We start from the raw sequence: 15,783 nt of genomic DNA, 5'->3' as shown, positions 1-15,783 counted from the left end.
TTGATTTCTCTTCTTCTTCTATTCCCTCTCCTTCCCTTATTTAATCAGTCCTGCACGGTGCTGTTAACTTAATTTATCAAAAACCTCCTGTGATTCTTTCCTACAAAATAAAATTCAATTTTTAAAAAATCTGACATTCATTCAAAGTCTGGCCCCTAGCTGCCTTTCTAGCCTACTTTCGTGATGTTATTTCTACTAGAACCCTCTGCAGGAGACAAACCAGTTTATTCTTTGTTCCTTTAATATACCTTTATTTTCCTGCCTTTGTACTTTTGCTCAACTGTACCACCTGCCTGGACTGCTTTCTTTTCATTTTAATCCTATTCCAACTTCATGACCCAACTAAAATTTTACCCTTTCAGGAATTATTGTTGGTACATCTTTAATGTACTACTTTGACACTTATTTTGTTGACTTGAGCTGTTATTTAAATCTTGAATTGCTTACCTCCATGTTTGGTCTTCACAGAAGGATTGTAAGCTCTAGGAGGGCAGGGACTGGGTCCTGTTCTTACTTGCATTCGCTTTATGACAGTACACATAGGAAGTGCTCAATATTTGTTGATTTGATAATTCTAATAAAAATGCCATCATTTGAAGTTGCCTTTTTTTGCCCATCAGTGCATATATTTTGATTGTTTTTTCTTCCCTAACAATGGGGATGGATTCCCTCATCCATCCATTTATTCTTGAACTGTTCTTTCTTGGGGTATAGTATAGGACAGAGGAATATGAATTAGCTCTGGAGTTTAGGACCTGGTTTCAAATTCTTATTTTAACACACCTGGGTGTGACCTCTTGTTCAGATCCTTTAACTTTTGTGGTTCTCATTTTCCTCATCTATAAAATGAGGGTGTTGTACTCAACCTTTGAGAAACCTTCTATTTCTTGTCCTATGATCCTTGTAATCAGTGGCGCTGTGAAGAAACCACTTCATGTTTTTGTTTAAAAACTTGTTTTCAAGTGTTTCAGAAATACTCAGACATGAGAAAAGGTTTGGTCCCTTTTAAGAAAGCCAAATTTAGGGACAGCTAGGTGGCACATGGATAGGGCTCCAGCCTTGGAGTCAGGAGGACCTGAGTTCAAATCCAGCCTCAGACACTTGATAGTAGCTGTGTGACCCTGAGCAAGTCACTTAATCCCAATTGCCTCACCAAAAAGCAAAAAAAAAAAAAAAAGCCAAATTTAAGAGAACCATGGGAGCTGGAGAACCTAGACTAGAACCACTTCTATTCCATGGTTGCGATCAGGATACATAGCAGTGAGTAAGAGAAGGTACTGTATAATCAGGCTGCCTAAGAAGTTCCTGATTGGAAAGGTAAGTCCCTAAATGGATGATATGTGGAGTTAGGGAAGGGTTATGGAATTTTCATTTCTAACCATGAGAGAATGAAGATGCATAAATTATTGCTAGGTGGTGCAATGGGTAGAGTGCTAGGCCCAGAGTCAGGAAGACTTTGACTTCAAATACAGTCTCAGAAATGTATTACATGTATGACTCTGGGCAAATCATTTAACTTGACCATTTGCCTCAGTTTCCTTATTTTTAAAATGGGAATAATAATAGCATCTACCTTGCAGGGCTGGTGTGAGGATAATACTTGTAAAGATTCTAATGGGATGACATCATGTACAAACAGCTATGTACAAAGATCTGTATAGGATAAATTGGAGATAATCAAGAAGGGGAGTCACTAGAAGTAAGGGGGATCCAGAATGGCTTCATGGAGAAGGTAGGTTTTTATTTGGGGTTTAAAGGAAGTCAGAGGCAGAGATGAGGAAGGGAGAGCATTCCAGCTATAGGGTACAATCGGTGAAAATGCCTGGAGTCAGGAGATGGAGAGTCTTATGTGAGGAATGGCAAGCAGGGACAACAGTGTTACTCAATTATGGACTAGATGGGGTGATGGTAGTATAATGTTTAAAACACTGGAATGGTGTGTGTGTGTGTGTGTGTGTGTGTAGCAGTTTATGAAGGGCTTTGAATGGAGTCACTGGAGTTTATTGAGATGAGGGTGATGTGGTCAGATTTGTGTTTTAGTAAACTCACTTTGGCATTTAAATGGAGAAGGGACTGGAGTGGGGAGAGACTTGTGAGAGGAAGACCAAGCAGACATTGTCTTTTCCCCAAACCTGCTTTTGTAATAGTCCAGGCATGAGGTGATGAAGTCTTACACCAGGGTAGTGGACCCAGCAAATGAAGAAAGCCATCTGTAAAAGTGTGGAAAAGCTGCAATCTAAGTCAGTTTAGGGAGCATCTACACCCATGAAATCATGGATCTAAAGACAATGCTTTAGTGTTGAGGTAGCTGTGAGCAGGAAATCTTCCCCAAATTTAGTTTGTCCCTTACACGACAGAGCATACACAGTCTTCTTAGGGACCATGCTCAGAGCCTTTCCAGTTTGATGGTGTTAATGATTTTATATATTCTTCTAGATTTTTGTTTTACAGTTTTTAGGATACTTCCACATACATAGGTGTCAAATGGCGTAACTTTAAAGTTCCTAAAAATAATTATCAGAATGCTGCTCTATTATATGCCAACAAAACTGAATTTGAAAGAGTATGTTAGTACCTATAGGAAACTTCTTACTCCAATGAAGCTCTGAAAAGGCCCCAGAAGGAATAATAAAGAATACTAAAAGAATAAACTTCTCTACCCAGGCTAGGACTGCACAAAAAATCCCAGTAAGAATCCTGCAGAAGCCCTGAATAGAAACAAATTAGGGTAGATATATGGCATATGGGAAACAAATTGGGGACTGTCCCCCACATAGGGAAGTCCTGGAGCCCCTATAGGAAAAAGCCCTTGAGCAGTATTCCTCAGGCACTTTGTCCCTGTATCACAACCGGAGACAAACCCAGATAATTACTGCAGAAGGCAGGGTCTAATCTTAAGTCACTACACTCCAGATGAAGCATAGCCCTGGACCTGTACCATCCATAAGTACAAAAACAGAGTGGGACCCAAGGCCCTTGCTGCATACGTGACCCACCCCAACTCCCAATCCAGACCTGAGGCTAGGAATGGGAGTAAAGCAAAGAAAATACCAAACAATGCAGAAATAACCTTGGATTGAAATGACCAATGGGTAAACCCAGAAAAGAGTAATTCCGTAACAAGTTTGCATAGAGCCTCTGAGAAAAAAAAATGTCCTGGCCACGAAGACTACATAGAATACCTGAAGAAATCAAACAAGTAATACCAAATGTTACTGAGGAAAAGGTTGTTGTATTTGTCCTTTGTTCTCAAAGAGAACCATGACATCAGGGAGATGATGACATGACTTGCAATTAACTTTGATTTGAGTGAGGGAGGGCTGTGCAGGGTTACCAGTCTCACTTTCTTCTCTAGAGAAATCTGGGTCCAGTTGCCAGATATTCATCAGGACAACTGGAGATGGCCCAGGATGCATTGGGAGACCCTGGCCCTTTTAAGCTAAGGTGTTTTCAGGTTCTAACTTTGAGTGAGGTAATGCCCATTCAGTGAATAGGCCTCTTTAAGAAGTGAGTCAAGGGATGGCCCCTTTAATAAAAAAAAAATAAATAAACTGGGAGGGGAAGATCCTCAGTTGCTGACCAAAAGAGGAACAGTTACTATTTACATTCACTCTGAGCCAAGAGGGCCCAAAAAATAACCATTGAGTGGTGCTTGGGCAGGGACCTATTGTCCAATCTATGAGCTCCAGAGTGAATTGGGTTTAAGGCTTGGTCTTTGAGAAAGAAATCTAGCCAGCAAACCCCAGAGAGGAGAGGGACAGGGACAGGGACAGGGAGAGGGGATGATGAGCTGAGTTACTCAACTGGAACTAGCCAGCTGGGTCCATATCCAGGCAGCTTGTACTACTCACAGTTGTGTTTGTCCTTTGTTCTCAAAGAGGACCATGACATCAGGGAGATGGTGACATGACTTGCAATTGACTTTGATTTGAGTGAGGGAGGGCTGTGCAAGGTCAGTAGCCTCACTTTCTTTTCCAGCAGGGAGGAAAAAATGGCAAGAATTAATACCTTAGAGCAGATGGTAGGATATCTTGCCTGAGAATGCCCTGTAAATTAGAGTGGGCCAATTAGAAAACAATGACCCAGTGAGATAATGAGACCCAAGAAATATTAAAATGAAGAGTTTTTTTTAAGAAGAAAATGTACATAATATGAAAAACAACTGATCTAGAAAATAGTTCAAGGAGATAGAATATAAGAATCAGACTATCTGAAAAATATTACCCCCCCCCCCCCAAAAAGCTTGGCTATCTTATTTCAAGAAATCATAAATGAAAACTACCAATAATCTCTTAGAACTGGAGGGCATCGTGAAAACAGAATCTAATGGTTACCCTCTGAAAAAGAACCCAAATGAAAAATTTCAGGAATATCATAGCCAATATCCAGAGTTTTCTAGTCAAAGAAAACATACTACAAAGGGCCAAGAAGAAAAAAATTCAAGTACTAACAGACCTCGGGTTGGCTCACATAAGTTTTGGCAACACTCACTGTAAAGAAAGGGAGAACTTGGGATATGATAATCTAAAAGGCAAAAGAAAAAGGATTACAACCAAGAAAGATAAATAAGAAAGATAGAGATCCTGTGGTTAGTGTTCTGTTTTGAATTACTTAGGAGATGACAGAAATAGAATTGGATAAGGAACTGTACTGGGGAGGGAGAGCACTATTTTACATAATGGATTAATGAAATGAAAAGTATTCAAGCATGGGTGGTTGGGGGAAACAATATTCCAAGAATCTCACTTTCATCTGAGCTGGGTAAAGGAAGGTTGAACACAGTTAATACACATCCATATCATGGTATAGAAATAGATTAAACTCAAGGAGACGGGGAGAATGAGGTTTAAGAGGGAAGGCAGGATACGTAAGGCAATAGTCAAGGGAAAGAGAAGAGGTATAATAGAATGGAAACATTACTTTGTTTATAGATCACAAATATTGGGCAAACTCTTTTACCACGTTTTTAGGTGTAAAGAAGGGAGTGGGGTAAAGTTTGGAAAAAGTACAAGATGGAGGGAAATACACAATAATGATAATTATGAAAGTGAATGAGATAAACTCATCCATAAAATGCAAGTGTATAACAGCATGGATTACAAAGCAATCCAGCAATATGTTATTTTCAAGAAGTATACTTGAAACACAAAGATTCACATAAAGTTAAAATGAGAGGAACTGAAAGAGAATCTATTTTACTTAATATGAACTAAAAAAGGCAAGAGTAGCCATCTTTTCGGATAAAACTAAATATAGACAGTAAAATGCCACAATAAACAAATGACATTTTGCTTATGAATCAAATTTTGTGAATTGCTTGTGAATCAATATCTATGGCAATACTTACATGTTCTGAACAGCATAGCATCTTAATAAATTGTTGTTCAGTTGTGTCTGACTCTTTTGTGACCTCATTTGGGGTTTTCTTGGCAAAGATACTGGAGTGGTTTGCCATTTCCTTCTCCAGCTCTTTTTACAGATGAGAAACTGAAGCAAACAGGGCTAAGTGACTTGCCCAGGGTCACACAGCTAGTAAGTATCTGAAGCCAGATTTGAATTCAGGAAGATGAGTTTTCCTGACTTCAGGTGTGGCATTCTACTATGCCACCTTGCTGCACCAAAATGAGTATTTTTGTTGTTGCTATTCAGTCATTTTAGTCATGTCTGACTCATTATGACCTCATTTGGGCTTGGCAAAAATACTGGAGTATCTAAATACCACCTAGCTGCCCTATTAATACTTCAAGTGAAAGTTAATCAAATTGTAGGGAAAAGTAAACACCCAAAGTACAGTTTAATAGTGGAGGATCTCATTGAAAGTATCCCTTTCAGATCTAGAGAAACTAACAAAAAACTAAACAAAAAAGAAGCTAAGGACATGAATAGAACTTTAGAAAAATTAGATATAATAGCTTTCTGGTGATTTCTAAATGGGAACACAGAGGTTTATATTCTTTCTCAATCATACATGTAAACTTGGTAAAAAATTAAACATGTATTGGGGCATAGAAACCTTACCGAAAGCAGAAATACTAAACATATCCTTGCTGATCACAATGCAATAAAACTGTATTCAATAAAAATTATCTCATTATTATAATGAGATAGCATACAAAAGCTTATGGGATGTAGCTAAAGCAACCATTAAGGGGGAAATTTTTATATATCTAAACACCGTTATCAACAAAAGAGGGAAAAAAAACAAAGCAATGAATTGGGTATGCAACAAAAAGCCCCAGAAAGACATGTCAAAAACCTTGAAGTAAACAACAAAGTAAAAATTCTGAAAATCAAGAGATTAACAAGATTGAAATACAAAAATGCCATTGGAATAAGTAAAGCTAGGAGTTAATTAAAAAAAAAAATAAAAAAGACAAATAACTAATCTGACTTTTAAAAAGAGAAGAAAACCATATTCTGCACATCAAAAATTAGAAATTTCACATTTGAAGAGGAAATAAAACAAATTATTTTTGTTCAATTATGTACCAACAAAACAAATTAAATGGATAAATTCTTAGATATAAAATACCCAGACCAGCAGAAGAAACATTAAGAAAAAGAAGTTGAGTAAGCCAGAAATAAAATCCCAAAGAAGTGGGAGGGAACACCAGGATCAGATGGATTTACCAGTGAATTTTATCAAACATTCAAAAATTAATTCTAAATTAATAAATTCTTGGAAAAAGAGGAAAAGAAAGGGCTCTTCCAAAAACTTTCCATGATACAAACTTTTTTTTTTAATTTTGATAGTATTTAAGTTTTTTCCCAATTATATGTCAAGACAATTTTTAGCATTCATTTTTAGAAGATTTTGAGTTCCAAATATTTCTCCCTCTCTCTCCCCTCCCCTCTTCCTAAAATGGTAGGCAATTTGATATAGGTTATATATGTACAATTATGTAAAACATATTTCCATATTAGTCACAGTTGTGAAAGAAGAAACAGATCAAAAAGAAAAAAAAAACCATGAAAAAAATAAAATGGAAAAAGTGTGCCTTGATTTGCATTCAGAGTCCATCAGTTCTTTATATGGATGTGGATAGCATTTTCCATCATGAGTCCTTTGTACTTGTCTTGGATCATTGTGTTGCTGAGAAGAGCTGAGTCATTCATATTTGATTATCACACAATGTTGCTGATACTGTGTACAATGTTTTCCTAGTTCTGCTTATTTTGCTTTGCATCAGTTTGTACAAGTTTTTCCAAGTTTTTCTGAAACCTACCTGCTCATCATTTCTTATTGCACAATAGTATTCCATTACATTAATGTGCCACAGTTTGTTCAGCCATTCTCCAATTGGTGGGCATCCCCTCAATTTCCATTATTTTTTACCACAAAAAGGGTTGCTATAAATCTTTTTGCACATGTAAGTCCTTTACCCTTTTTTATGATTTCTTTGGGATACAGACCTAGTAGTGATATTCCTGGATCAAAGGGTATGCACAGTTTGGTTGCCCTTTGAGCATAGTTCCAAATTACTCCCCTGAATGGTTAGACCATTTCACAATTTCACCAACAGTGTGTTAGTGTCCCAATTTTCCCACATCCTCAGACAGCAAATATGTTTTTGATATGTAAACTAAGGCGAGACAAAGTAAGAGAAAGAAAACTGTAGGCTAATATCTATAATGACCACCGATGTAAAAATTTTCAATAAAATGTAACAAATAGGTTATAATAACATTTTAAAAATGAATTAATTTTTAGTTTTCAACATTCACTTTGGTGAGATTTTGAGTTATAATAACATCTTAAAAAGATTATGCACTATGGCCAGGTTGGATTTATACTGGGAAAGTAGGTTTGATTTAATATAAAGACTGTAAACTTAAACTGTATTAGTTACATAAATATAATTACATTATTATAATCAATACATACTGAAAAAGTTTTTGACAAAAATCTAACACTCATTTCTGTTAAGCACCAAAGACAGAGGAATAAATTTATTTTTCATCACTATAATAAATAGTACCTATTTTAAAATCAAGAGCAAACATTTTATGTAGTGGAGAAAAATTAGGGGCTTTCTCAGTAAATTCATGGATATAAAACAAGGATGCCCATTATTGTCACTACTATTTAACTTAGTTCTAGAAACACTAACTATAGCATTGAGACAAGAAAAAGAAATCTGAAGAATAAGCTTACGCAAAGAAGAAACACAATTATTGCTTTTTGTAGACAATATGATAATTTACTTAGAAAACACTAGAAAGTCAATTTAAAAGTTAGTTGGGACAACTTCAGCAAAGTAGCAAGATATAAAATAAATCAACATAAATCATCAGCATTCCTGTATATAACCAATTAAAACCCAATAGGAAGAGGTACAAAAAGAAATTCCATTTAAAATAGCTAAAGAATATATAAGCTACAGAATATATAAAATATTTGGAAGTCTACTAAAACATGTAGAAATTATGTGTATGTAATAACAAAACACTCAAAAGAAACACAGATTCAACCACTGAAGAAATATGAAATGCGTATTAGTAATTTGTGGCAATATAAGAAAAATGACAAATCTAAATTATTTCCTTGTTCAGTCCCATTCCAATCAAACTATCAAAGAATGAATAAAAGGTCAAGAATCTGAAGGGAATTGATGAAAAAGAAGGAACTAAAGGGGCTAGCAATACAAGATCTTAAACTATATTACAAAGTAATTGTTATCAAAATGATTTGGTACTGGTTAAAAATTGAGAAGCTGATCAGTGGAACAGATTAAGTATATAACATAAAAAGACAAAGCCAAGAATTCAGAGGAAGTTATTGGAACTTTCAAAAATAAACTCCTGAGGGGCAGCTAGGTGGCACAGTGGATAGAGCTTTGGCCTTAGAGTCAGGAGGACCTGAATTCAATTTCTGCCGCAGACACTTGACACTAGTTGTGTGACCTTGGGCAAGTCACTTAACCCCGATTGCCTCACCAGAAAGCAAAAAAACAAAACAAAACACATCTGACTTAAAAACAACAACAATAAGAATAGAGATCTTAATGCAGTCTTATAAAATGAATTTGAGCAAATGTAAATGAAAACTACTAAAGGAAAAAACTCCTAGGCCAGATGAATTTCCAAGTGAATTCTATCATTTGTTGTTGTTTAGTCTTTTCAGTCTTGTCCAACTCTTTGTGACTACTTTTGGGGTTTTTTTTTCTTGGCAAAGATACAGGAGCAGCTTGCCATTTCTTTCTCCAGTTTACAGATGAAGAAATGGAGGCAGACAGAGTTAGGTGACTTGCCCAGGGTCATAGAGCTAGTAAGCATCTGAGGTAGATTTGAACTCAGGAAGATGAGTCTTCCTGATTTTAGGCCTAGGACTCTATCTACCGTGCCACCTAGCCATATTTAAAGAGCAACTAATAGCTATGCTACAAAAATTATTCTCAAAAATAAAGTACAGTTTACCAAACTTCTTTTGTAAGATATAGTCCTGATACCCTAACCAAGGAGAGAAAAGTAGAAATAGAACTATAGACCATTCTTACTAATGAATGTTGGTGCAAAAGTTTTGCCTAAAATCCTCACAAGGAGACTACAGCAATCTGTGCAGAAAGCCATTCACTGAGACAAGTTGGATTCTATAGGAATAAGCTCAAGTTGGTTCAGCATTGGGAAAACAATTAGCACAATTACTTGTGGAAACAATAAAAACAAGAACCATATGATTATTTCAATAGAGAGGGGAAGGGAATAAGCATTTATATAATACCTACTATATGCCAGGCACTGTCCTAAGGCTTTACAAATATTTCTTTTGATATTTCATTTCACAACAATCTTGAGAAGTAGCTGCTGTTATCTCCATTTTGTAATTGAGGGAACTGAGACAAACAGAGGTTAAGTGACTTTCCCAGGTCACACAGTTAAGTGTCTGAGGTTGGATTTGAACTCAGGTCTTTCTGACTCCAGGCCCAGTGCTCTAATGCCACCTAGTTGATTCAAAATAAAGCCTTAGACAAAACATCGCATTCATGTTGAAAACCCTAAAGAGCACAGGTGCAGAAAAGCTCTTTACTATGGTCAAAAGCACATATTTGAATTCAATACTTACTGGTGTTTGTAAGGAAGGAACATTTCATTTGGTTTCTAATCCTCTGTGACCTCTTTTTTAAAATTAATAGAGTTAGTACAGGCCTGTGTTTTGCCAAGAATATGGAGTTCAGCTTCTGTCCCTGGAACTGGACATAGCTAACGGTCCACAGGAAGATTGAATTCATGACTTTGGCTTCATTCACACTGTGTTCTGATTGGGTTTAAGCTACTTGCCCAGTCTTTCCACGCAAAACTCATTGTTAAACTGCTTTTGATTCCTAATTTTAGGTCAAGTAAAACATATGGCAATGAAAAATCCAAAGAAAGTAGCTCATCTTGCAAGGTAAGGAAGTCATCATAGCTAATGGGGCAAAATGGACAGTTTTTAGAAGTCACTGAAATATAGGCTAAGTGGAGTGGAGATATGTTAGTCATTGGAGAAGATACACAGCTACGCTCAGTGAAGTATATATCTTGGTGGGTAGGAGTCGGAATGGTGTACCTTCTTAACCCAGGCCCTTCTCCCCTGATTATCACCTGTATCCCCAATTGACTCCATGTTATAACTCCTCTTGACTAAGGTTTTAAACAGTTTTTAGCAAGAACCATCAAGTGAAATAATTTCATTATTCCAAATTAATCCCATCAATTTAAATCAACAAGCAGCTTGGCATAGTAGAAACAGGCTGTTCTAACCCCTCTCATTTTACAGATGAGCAAATGGTTCCCAGGTAAGTTAAGTGACCTACCTAAACTCATACAGGTTGTAAGGATAAGAGGAGGGATTTGAGTCAGAGGCCTTGAGTTCATATTCCCACTCTGCCACTTACTACGCAAGTTAATTTACCTCTCTGAGCCTCAGCTTCTTCATGTATAAAATGATGCGGTTGGACTAGATGACCTCTAAGATCCCTTCCTGCTTAAAGTCTGTGATCCTATCTAAAATGCATGACTCAGTGTTTGGGAGAAACAGGCGTTAAAATAGGCAAAGTCCCTGTCCTTATAGCTAGTAGGGGAATATAAGAAATATTCAGCTAACTATAATAGGAAAGAGGTATGATACCTGTATAGGAGAGATGAAAACAAAGCCTCATCTTTATAGATGGGAAAACTGAGTCAAAGACTTGCCCAAGGTCATATTGCCTGTAAGTGTTGGAGCTGGGTTTCAAACCCAGGTATCTTGACTCTCAGTCCAATGCCCTTTTTTCTACAATTGATAGAGTTATTACAGCCCTGTGTTTTTGAGTTGATTTGCCAAGAACATGGGATTCAGCTTCTGTACCTGGCGCTGGACATAGCTAACTGGTCCATGAGAAGGTTAAATTAGTGACTCTGGCTTCATTCTTACTATGTTCTAATTGACTGAGCTTAAGCTACTTGCCCAGTCTTTCCACGCAAAACTCATTGCTGAACTGCTTTTGATTCCTAATTTTAGGTCAAATAAAACATCTAAGGATGGAAAATCCAGAAAACATACCACATCTCACAAGGTAAGGAAGTCATTGTAACAGCTGGGTGGAGGCTAGGGGTGGAGAGAAAGGATCAGGAAAGGTCTCATGTAGGAGGTGGCATTGGAGCTAAACATGGTAGTATTTTTTTATTTAAAAATTTTGTATCAATATTGATTAGAGAAATTGGTCTATAGTTTTCTTTCTCTATGTTTACTTTCCCTAATTTAGATGTAAGAACGTTGAAGGAAACTTGGTGACTCTTGGAGGCAGAGGTGGGGAGGGAGCACATTCCAGGCATAGGGACATGGGATCTGGAATTTTGTATGTGAGGAACAGCTAGAAAGCTATAAACTTAGAGAGTTTCTATGTACCATGTTTTTTTTTTTTTCTTTTTTTTTTTTTATGGGCAGCTCTCCTCTGGTTATCAACCAGTCTTGAAGCTATTAGGGGAGGGATCTTTAAATTATGGGTTGGTTTTGGGTAGGGGGAGGTCATTGTAAGAATTCCAGATAGAGGGAACTTCAAGAACCAGGAAGATAGTATGGAAAAGTTCATAGGTCATGTCAAAGAAACTGGGTTCAAATTCTACCTCTCTTCACTGCCTCTATCTATAAAACAAGGGGGTTGGACTATTTAGTCTTTAAGGGCCCTTTTATCTCTAAATCTATGATTCTAAAAAGTGGAAGTAGGAATGGGCTTCTTAGAGTTTCTTGGAGAACATGGGGAGATTGGCCTGAGCAAGGGCAGTTGTGGGAGAATAACAGTTAGGTATGAAGGAGCCAAAATATAGGATATTAGAGCTGGAAAGAAACCTTAGAAGTCATCTATTCCAGCCTCCTCATTTTATAGCAGAGGAAACAGCATCTGAGAAGTTATATAACTTGCCCATGTTTACACATCTCATATGTGGCAGAGTCAGGACCTACGCCCAATTCATGTTCTTTCCACTATATTATGAAATGGTTTGGACTTGGACTTGACTACTTAAAGACTTAAAGAAATAATATAGAATTTAGTCCACAGTTAATTTGGAATCATTTGACCTTCCATTGAACATTTATCCCTTGGATGAAGGTAGAGAGGGCATGTTTATCAAATTTGCAAGTATATTCAGTCAGGCTTGAGCAAGGATCACAGTGGTTGACTTCTAAGGTGGCTTCCAATTCTGAGTCTGTGATTTTTCTGATTTTAGCATTTAATGCTAGTCAAGTATGACTTTGGACAAGTCGTTTCTCTGGATCTCTTTTGTGTCAGCTGGACAATAGGGGTGATAACTCAGTTGAGCCCGGTTTTTGTCTAAGTTCTGGAGACACAAAGACAGAAATGGAATGATCTATGTTCTCAAAGAGTTTGTATTTCTAGTTTCATGTAAGTATATATGAAACTCATACAAAGGGTATGCACAAAGTAAACTTAGGTGGAAGGGCCCTTGAGGTGGCAGTGGGGTTGGGGAAGAAAGACTTTTTACAGGACGAGCTAACAACACGTTAGCTGAGTTTTGAAAGAAACCATGAATTCCAAGAGGTAGAGATAAGAAAGGAGAACAATGCCTGATTGAAGACAGGAGCCCAGATCAGGTGATGTCCTGCATTCATTGATCATTCAGTTCTTCTTTTTTTTTTTTTTAATAATATTTTACTTTTTTCCCCAATTACATGTAATTTTTGACATTCATTTAAAAAAAATGTTGAGTTCCAAATTCTCTCCCTACTTCCCTCCTCTCCTTCCTCCCTGAGATGGTAAGCACCTTGATATAGGTTATGGATGTACAATGATGCAAAAAAAATTTTTATGTTAGTCATGTTGTGAAAGAAGACATAGACCTAAAAGAAAAACCCCACAAAAAATAAAGTGAAAAATAGAATGCTTTGATCTGCATTCAGATTCCATCAGTTCTTTCTCTGGAGGTGGATGGCATTTTTCATCATGAGTCTTTTGGAATTGTCTTAGATCATTGTATCGCTGAGAATAGCTAAATCATTCACAGTTGATTATTGTACAATATTGCTATTACTATGTACAGTGTTCTCCTGGTTATGTTCACTTCACTTTGCATCAGTTCGTTTAAGTCTTTCTAGGTTTTTCTGAAATCATCCTGCTTATCGTTTCTTATAACACCGCAATATTCCTTTACAATCATATACCACAACTTGTTCCCCAATTGATGGGCATCATTTTCCAATTCTTTGCCACCACAAAAAGAACTGCTATAAATATTTTTGCACAAATTAGCCCTTCCTGTGGCAGCCTCCCCCTCTCCTTTTTAAAAAAATCTCTTTGGGATACAAACCTAGTAGTGGTATTGTTGGATCAAAGGGTATGAACGTACCAAAGGGTATGCACTGTGGGTATAGTTCCAAATTGTTTTCCAGGATGGTTGGATCAATTCACAACCCTACCCATTCAGTTCTAAGGGCTTTGATTTAATTCCTTATATATCAGCTTATAACATCAAAGGCATTTAATTTCTCTTCTTGAGAGAATGTCTTCAAATCTTTCTTTAAATTGAGTGTGCTTAAAAATGGAACACTTTTCTGTTCAAGTCAAATGGACCAAAGAAGATCCGAGCTAAATCTGAGACAACCACAGCTAGTCAGTCTATCTGCTCCCAGCCAGATACAGAAGTGTGTATAAACCAGGAGATACTACAAACATTGGAGAAAATGTTTGAAAAGGCTGCAGACCACAATGGAGGTAAAACTGCTTTGACTCAATTTTTGTGTATGTACGTGACAGGGAGAGGAATGAGAGAGGAGGACTGGTGATGGTGTTGGTTAATTGAGGGGACAGAAATCAACTTTTCCTTGATTTAATAAGCCTACTAGCCTCAGAGTCAAGAATATCTAGGTTCAAGTCTTATTTCTGACATATACTGATTATGTTACCCTGGGTAAATAACTTAAACTCTCCTTGTCCCAGGTATCTCTCTCAGACTATAAGTTGTAGAGCTGGCGCTGATCTACATTGGTAGGGAGAGTTTCCTCATTGGGAATCACTGATATCAAAGCATTTACAGGTCAAGTAAAAAAACAAACAAACAAAAAAACTTCTCCAATTGAATTCCATAAACATTTATTAAGTACCTACTATGTGCTACTCACATGCTAAGGATATAAAAAAGAGGCAAAAGACAGTTCCTGCCCTCCACGAGCTTATAATCTAAGATCAAAACAGCCAACCCTTGGGGTAGCTAAGTAGCACAGTGGAAGCACTGGCCCTGGAGTCAGGAGGACCTGAGTTCAAATTCGGCCTCAGACACGTTAAAAAAAACTCACTAGCAGTGTGACTGAGGGCAAGTCTCTTAACCCCAGTTGCCTCACCAAAAACAAACAAACAAAAACCACCCAGCCAACCTTGTGTATTATGACTAAAAATCACAGAACATTAGAACTTTAGAGATAGATAGGACTTTAGAGATGATAGTACAGGAGAATGAGCACTGGGTCTATAGACAGAGGACCTGGGTTCAACTTTCACCTCTGACACTTTTTATTTGCAAAGCCTCGGGCAAATCACTTAACTTTCTTGGACCCCAATTTCTTCACCTGTAAAGTGAGATGGAGTTAGACTAAATGGGTTCTGAGGTCTCTTCCAACTCTAGATCTAATCTTCTGTAGTCCAGGGTTTCTTAACCTAGGGTCCATAGATCCCCGCAAGGGATCCATGGTTAGATTTAAGAGGTTCCATGAGCTTGGATGAGAAAAAAATCTTTATTTTTACTAACCTTTTGTTTTCTTTGAAATCTTATGCATTTTATTTTGTACATTTAAAAACATTATTTAAAAAAAAATCAACCAAAAAAAACCCAACATTATTTTGAGAAGGGGTCCATAAGCTTTACCAGACTGCCAAAGAGGGGTTTATGACTCAAAAAACATAAAGAACTCCTCTTCTAGCTCAACTCTGGGCCCACTTATCCCTTTTTATCCCTCCCTTCCTATTTCTACCCCACCACCATTTTTGTAAAGGTAAAAATGGAGACCCAGAGAGAGGAGGTAGGTTGCCGTGGTATTATCTGTCTCACAGGGTTTTTGTCAGGAAAACCCTTTTTAAACCTTTGAGTACTATATAAATATGAATCATTGCGCATTGCCCAAGGTCACATATTCAGCTAGTAGCAGAGTGTGGTCTGGACTCTAGCTCTTCTGGACTTGGAGTCCGTGCTCTTTCTACCACTTTTCACGATTTCTATAATCACACTGCCTATTCCAGCTCTAATCGTCCATATTCTCATGAAGAGTAAATTGTCTTCTGAATATGGTTGGGGACTCTGATGTTTTACAGAATC

The 15,783-nt window shown here is 37.2% G+C and overlaps 1 protein-coding gene across 1 annotated transcript in view; it reads left to right on the top strand.

Moving 5' to 3' along the window:
• Positions 1-9,983: 9,983 nt before the first annotated feature.
• EFCAB8 (EF-hand calcium binding domain 8) overlaps positions 9,984-15,783 on the top strand; it is a 114,730-nt gene continuing 108,930 nt past the window's right edge. The window contains exons 1-4 of the mRNA XM_027868019.1: positions 9,984-10,008; positions 10,333-10,387; positions 11,480-11,534; positions 14,039-14,189. Of these exons, the coding sequence (XP_027723820.1) occupies positions 9,984-10,008; positions 10,333-10,387; positions 11,480-11,534; positions 14,039-14,189 (286 nt within the window). The remainder of the gene's footprint in view (positions 10,009-10,332; positions 10,388-11,479; positions 11,535-14,038; positions 14,190-15,783) is intronic.

The sequence above is a fragment of the Vombatus ursinus genome, unplaced genomic scaffold, assembly GCF_900497805.2.
Source record: "Vombatus ursinus unplaced genomic scaffold, bare-nosed wombat genome assembly UNPS02014786.1, whole genome shotgun sequence".
Classification (NCBI taxonomy): Eukaryota; Metazoa; Chordata; class Mammalia; order Diprotodontia; family Vombatidae; genus Vombatus; species Vombatus ursinus.
Note: the sequence above shows the minus strand (reverse complement) of the source record. Positions and strands in the feature narration are given on the sequence as shown.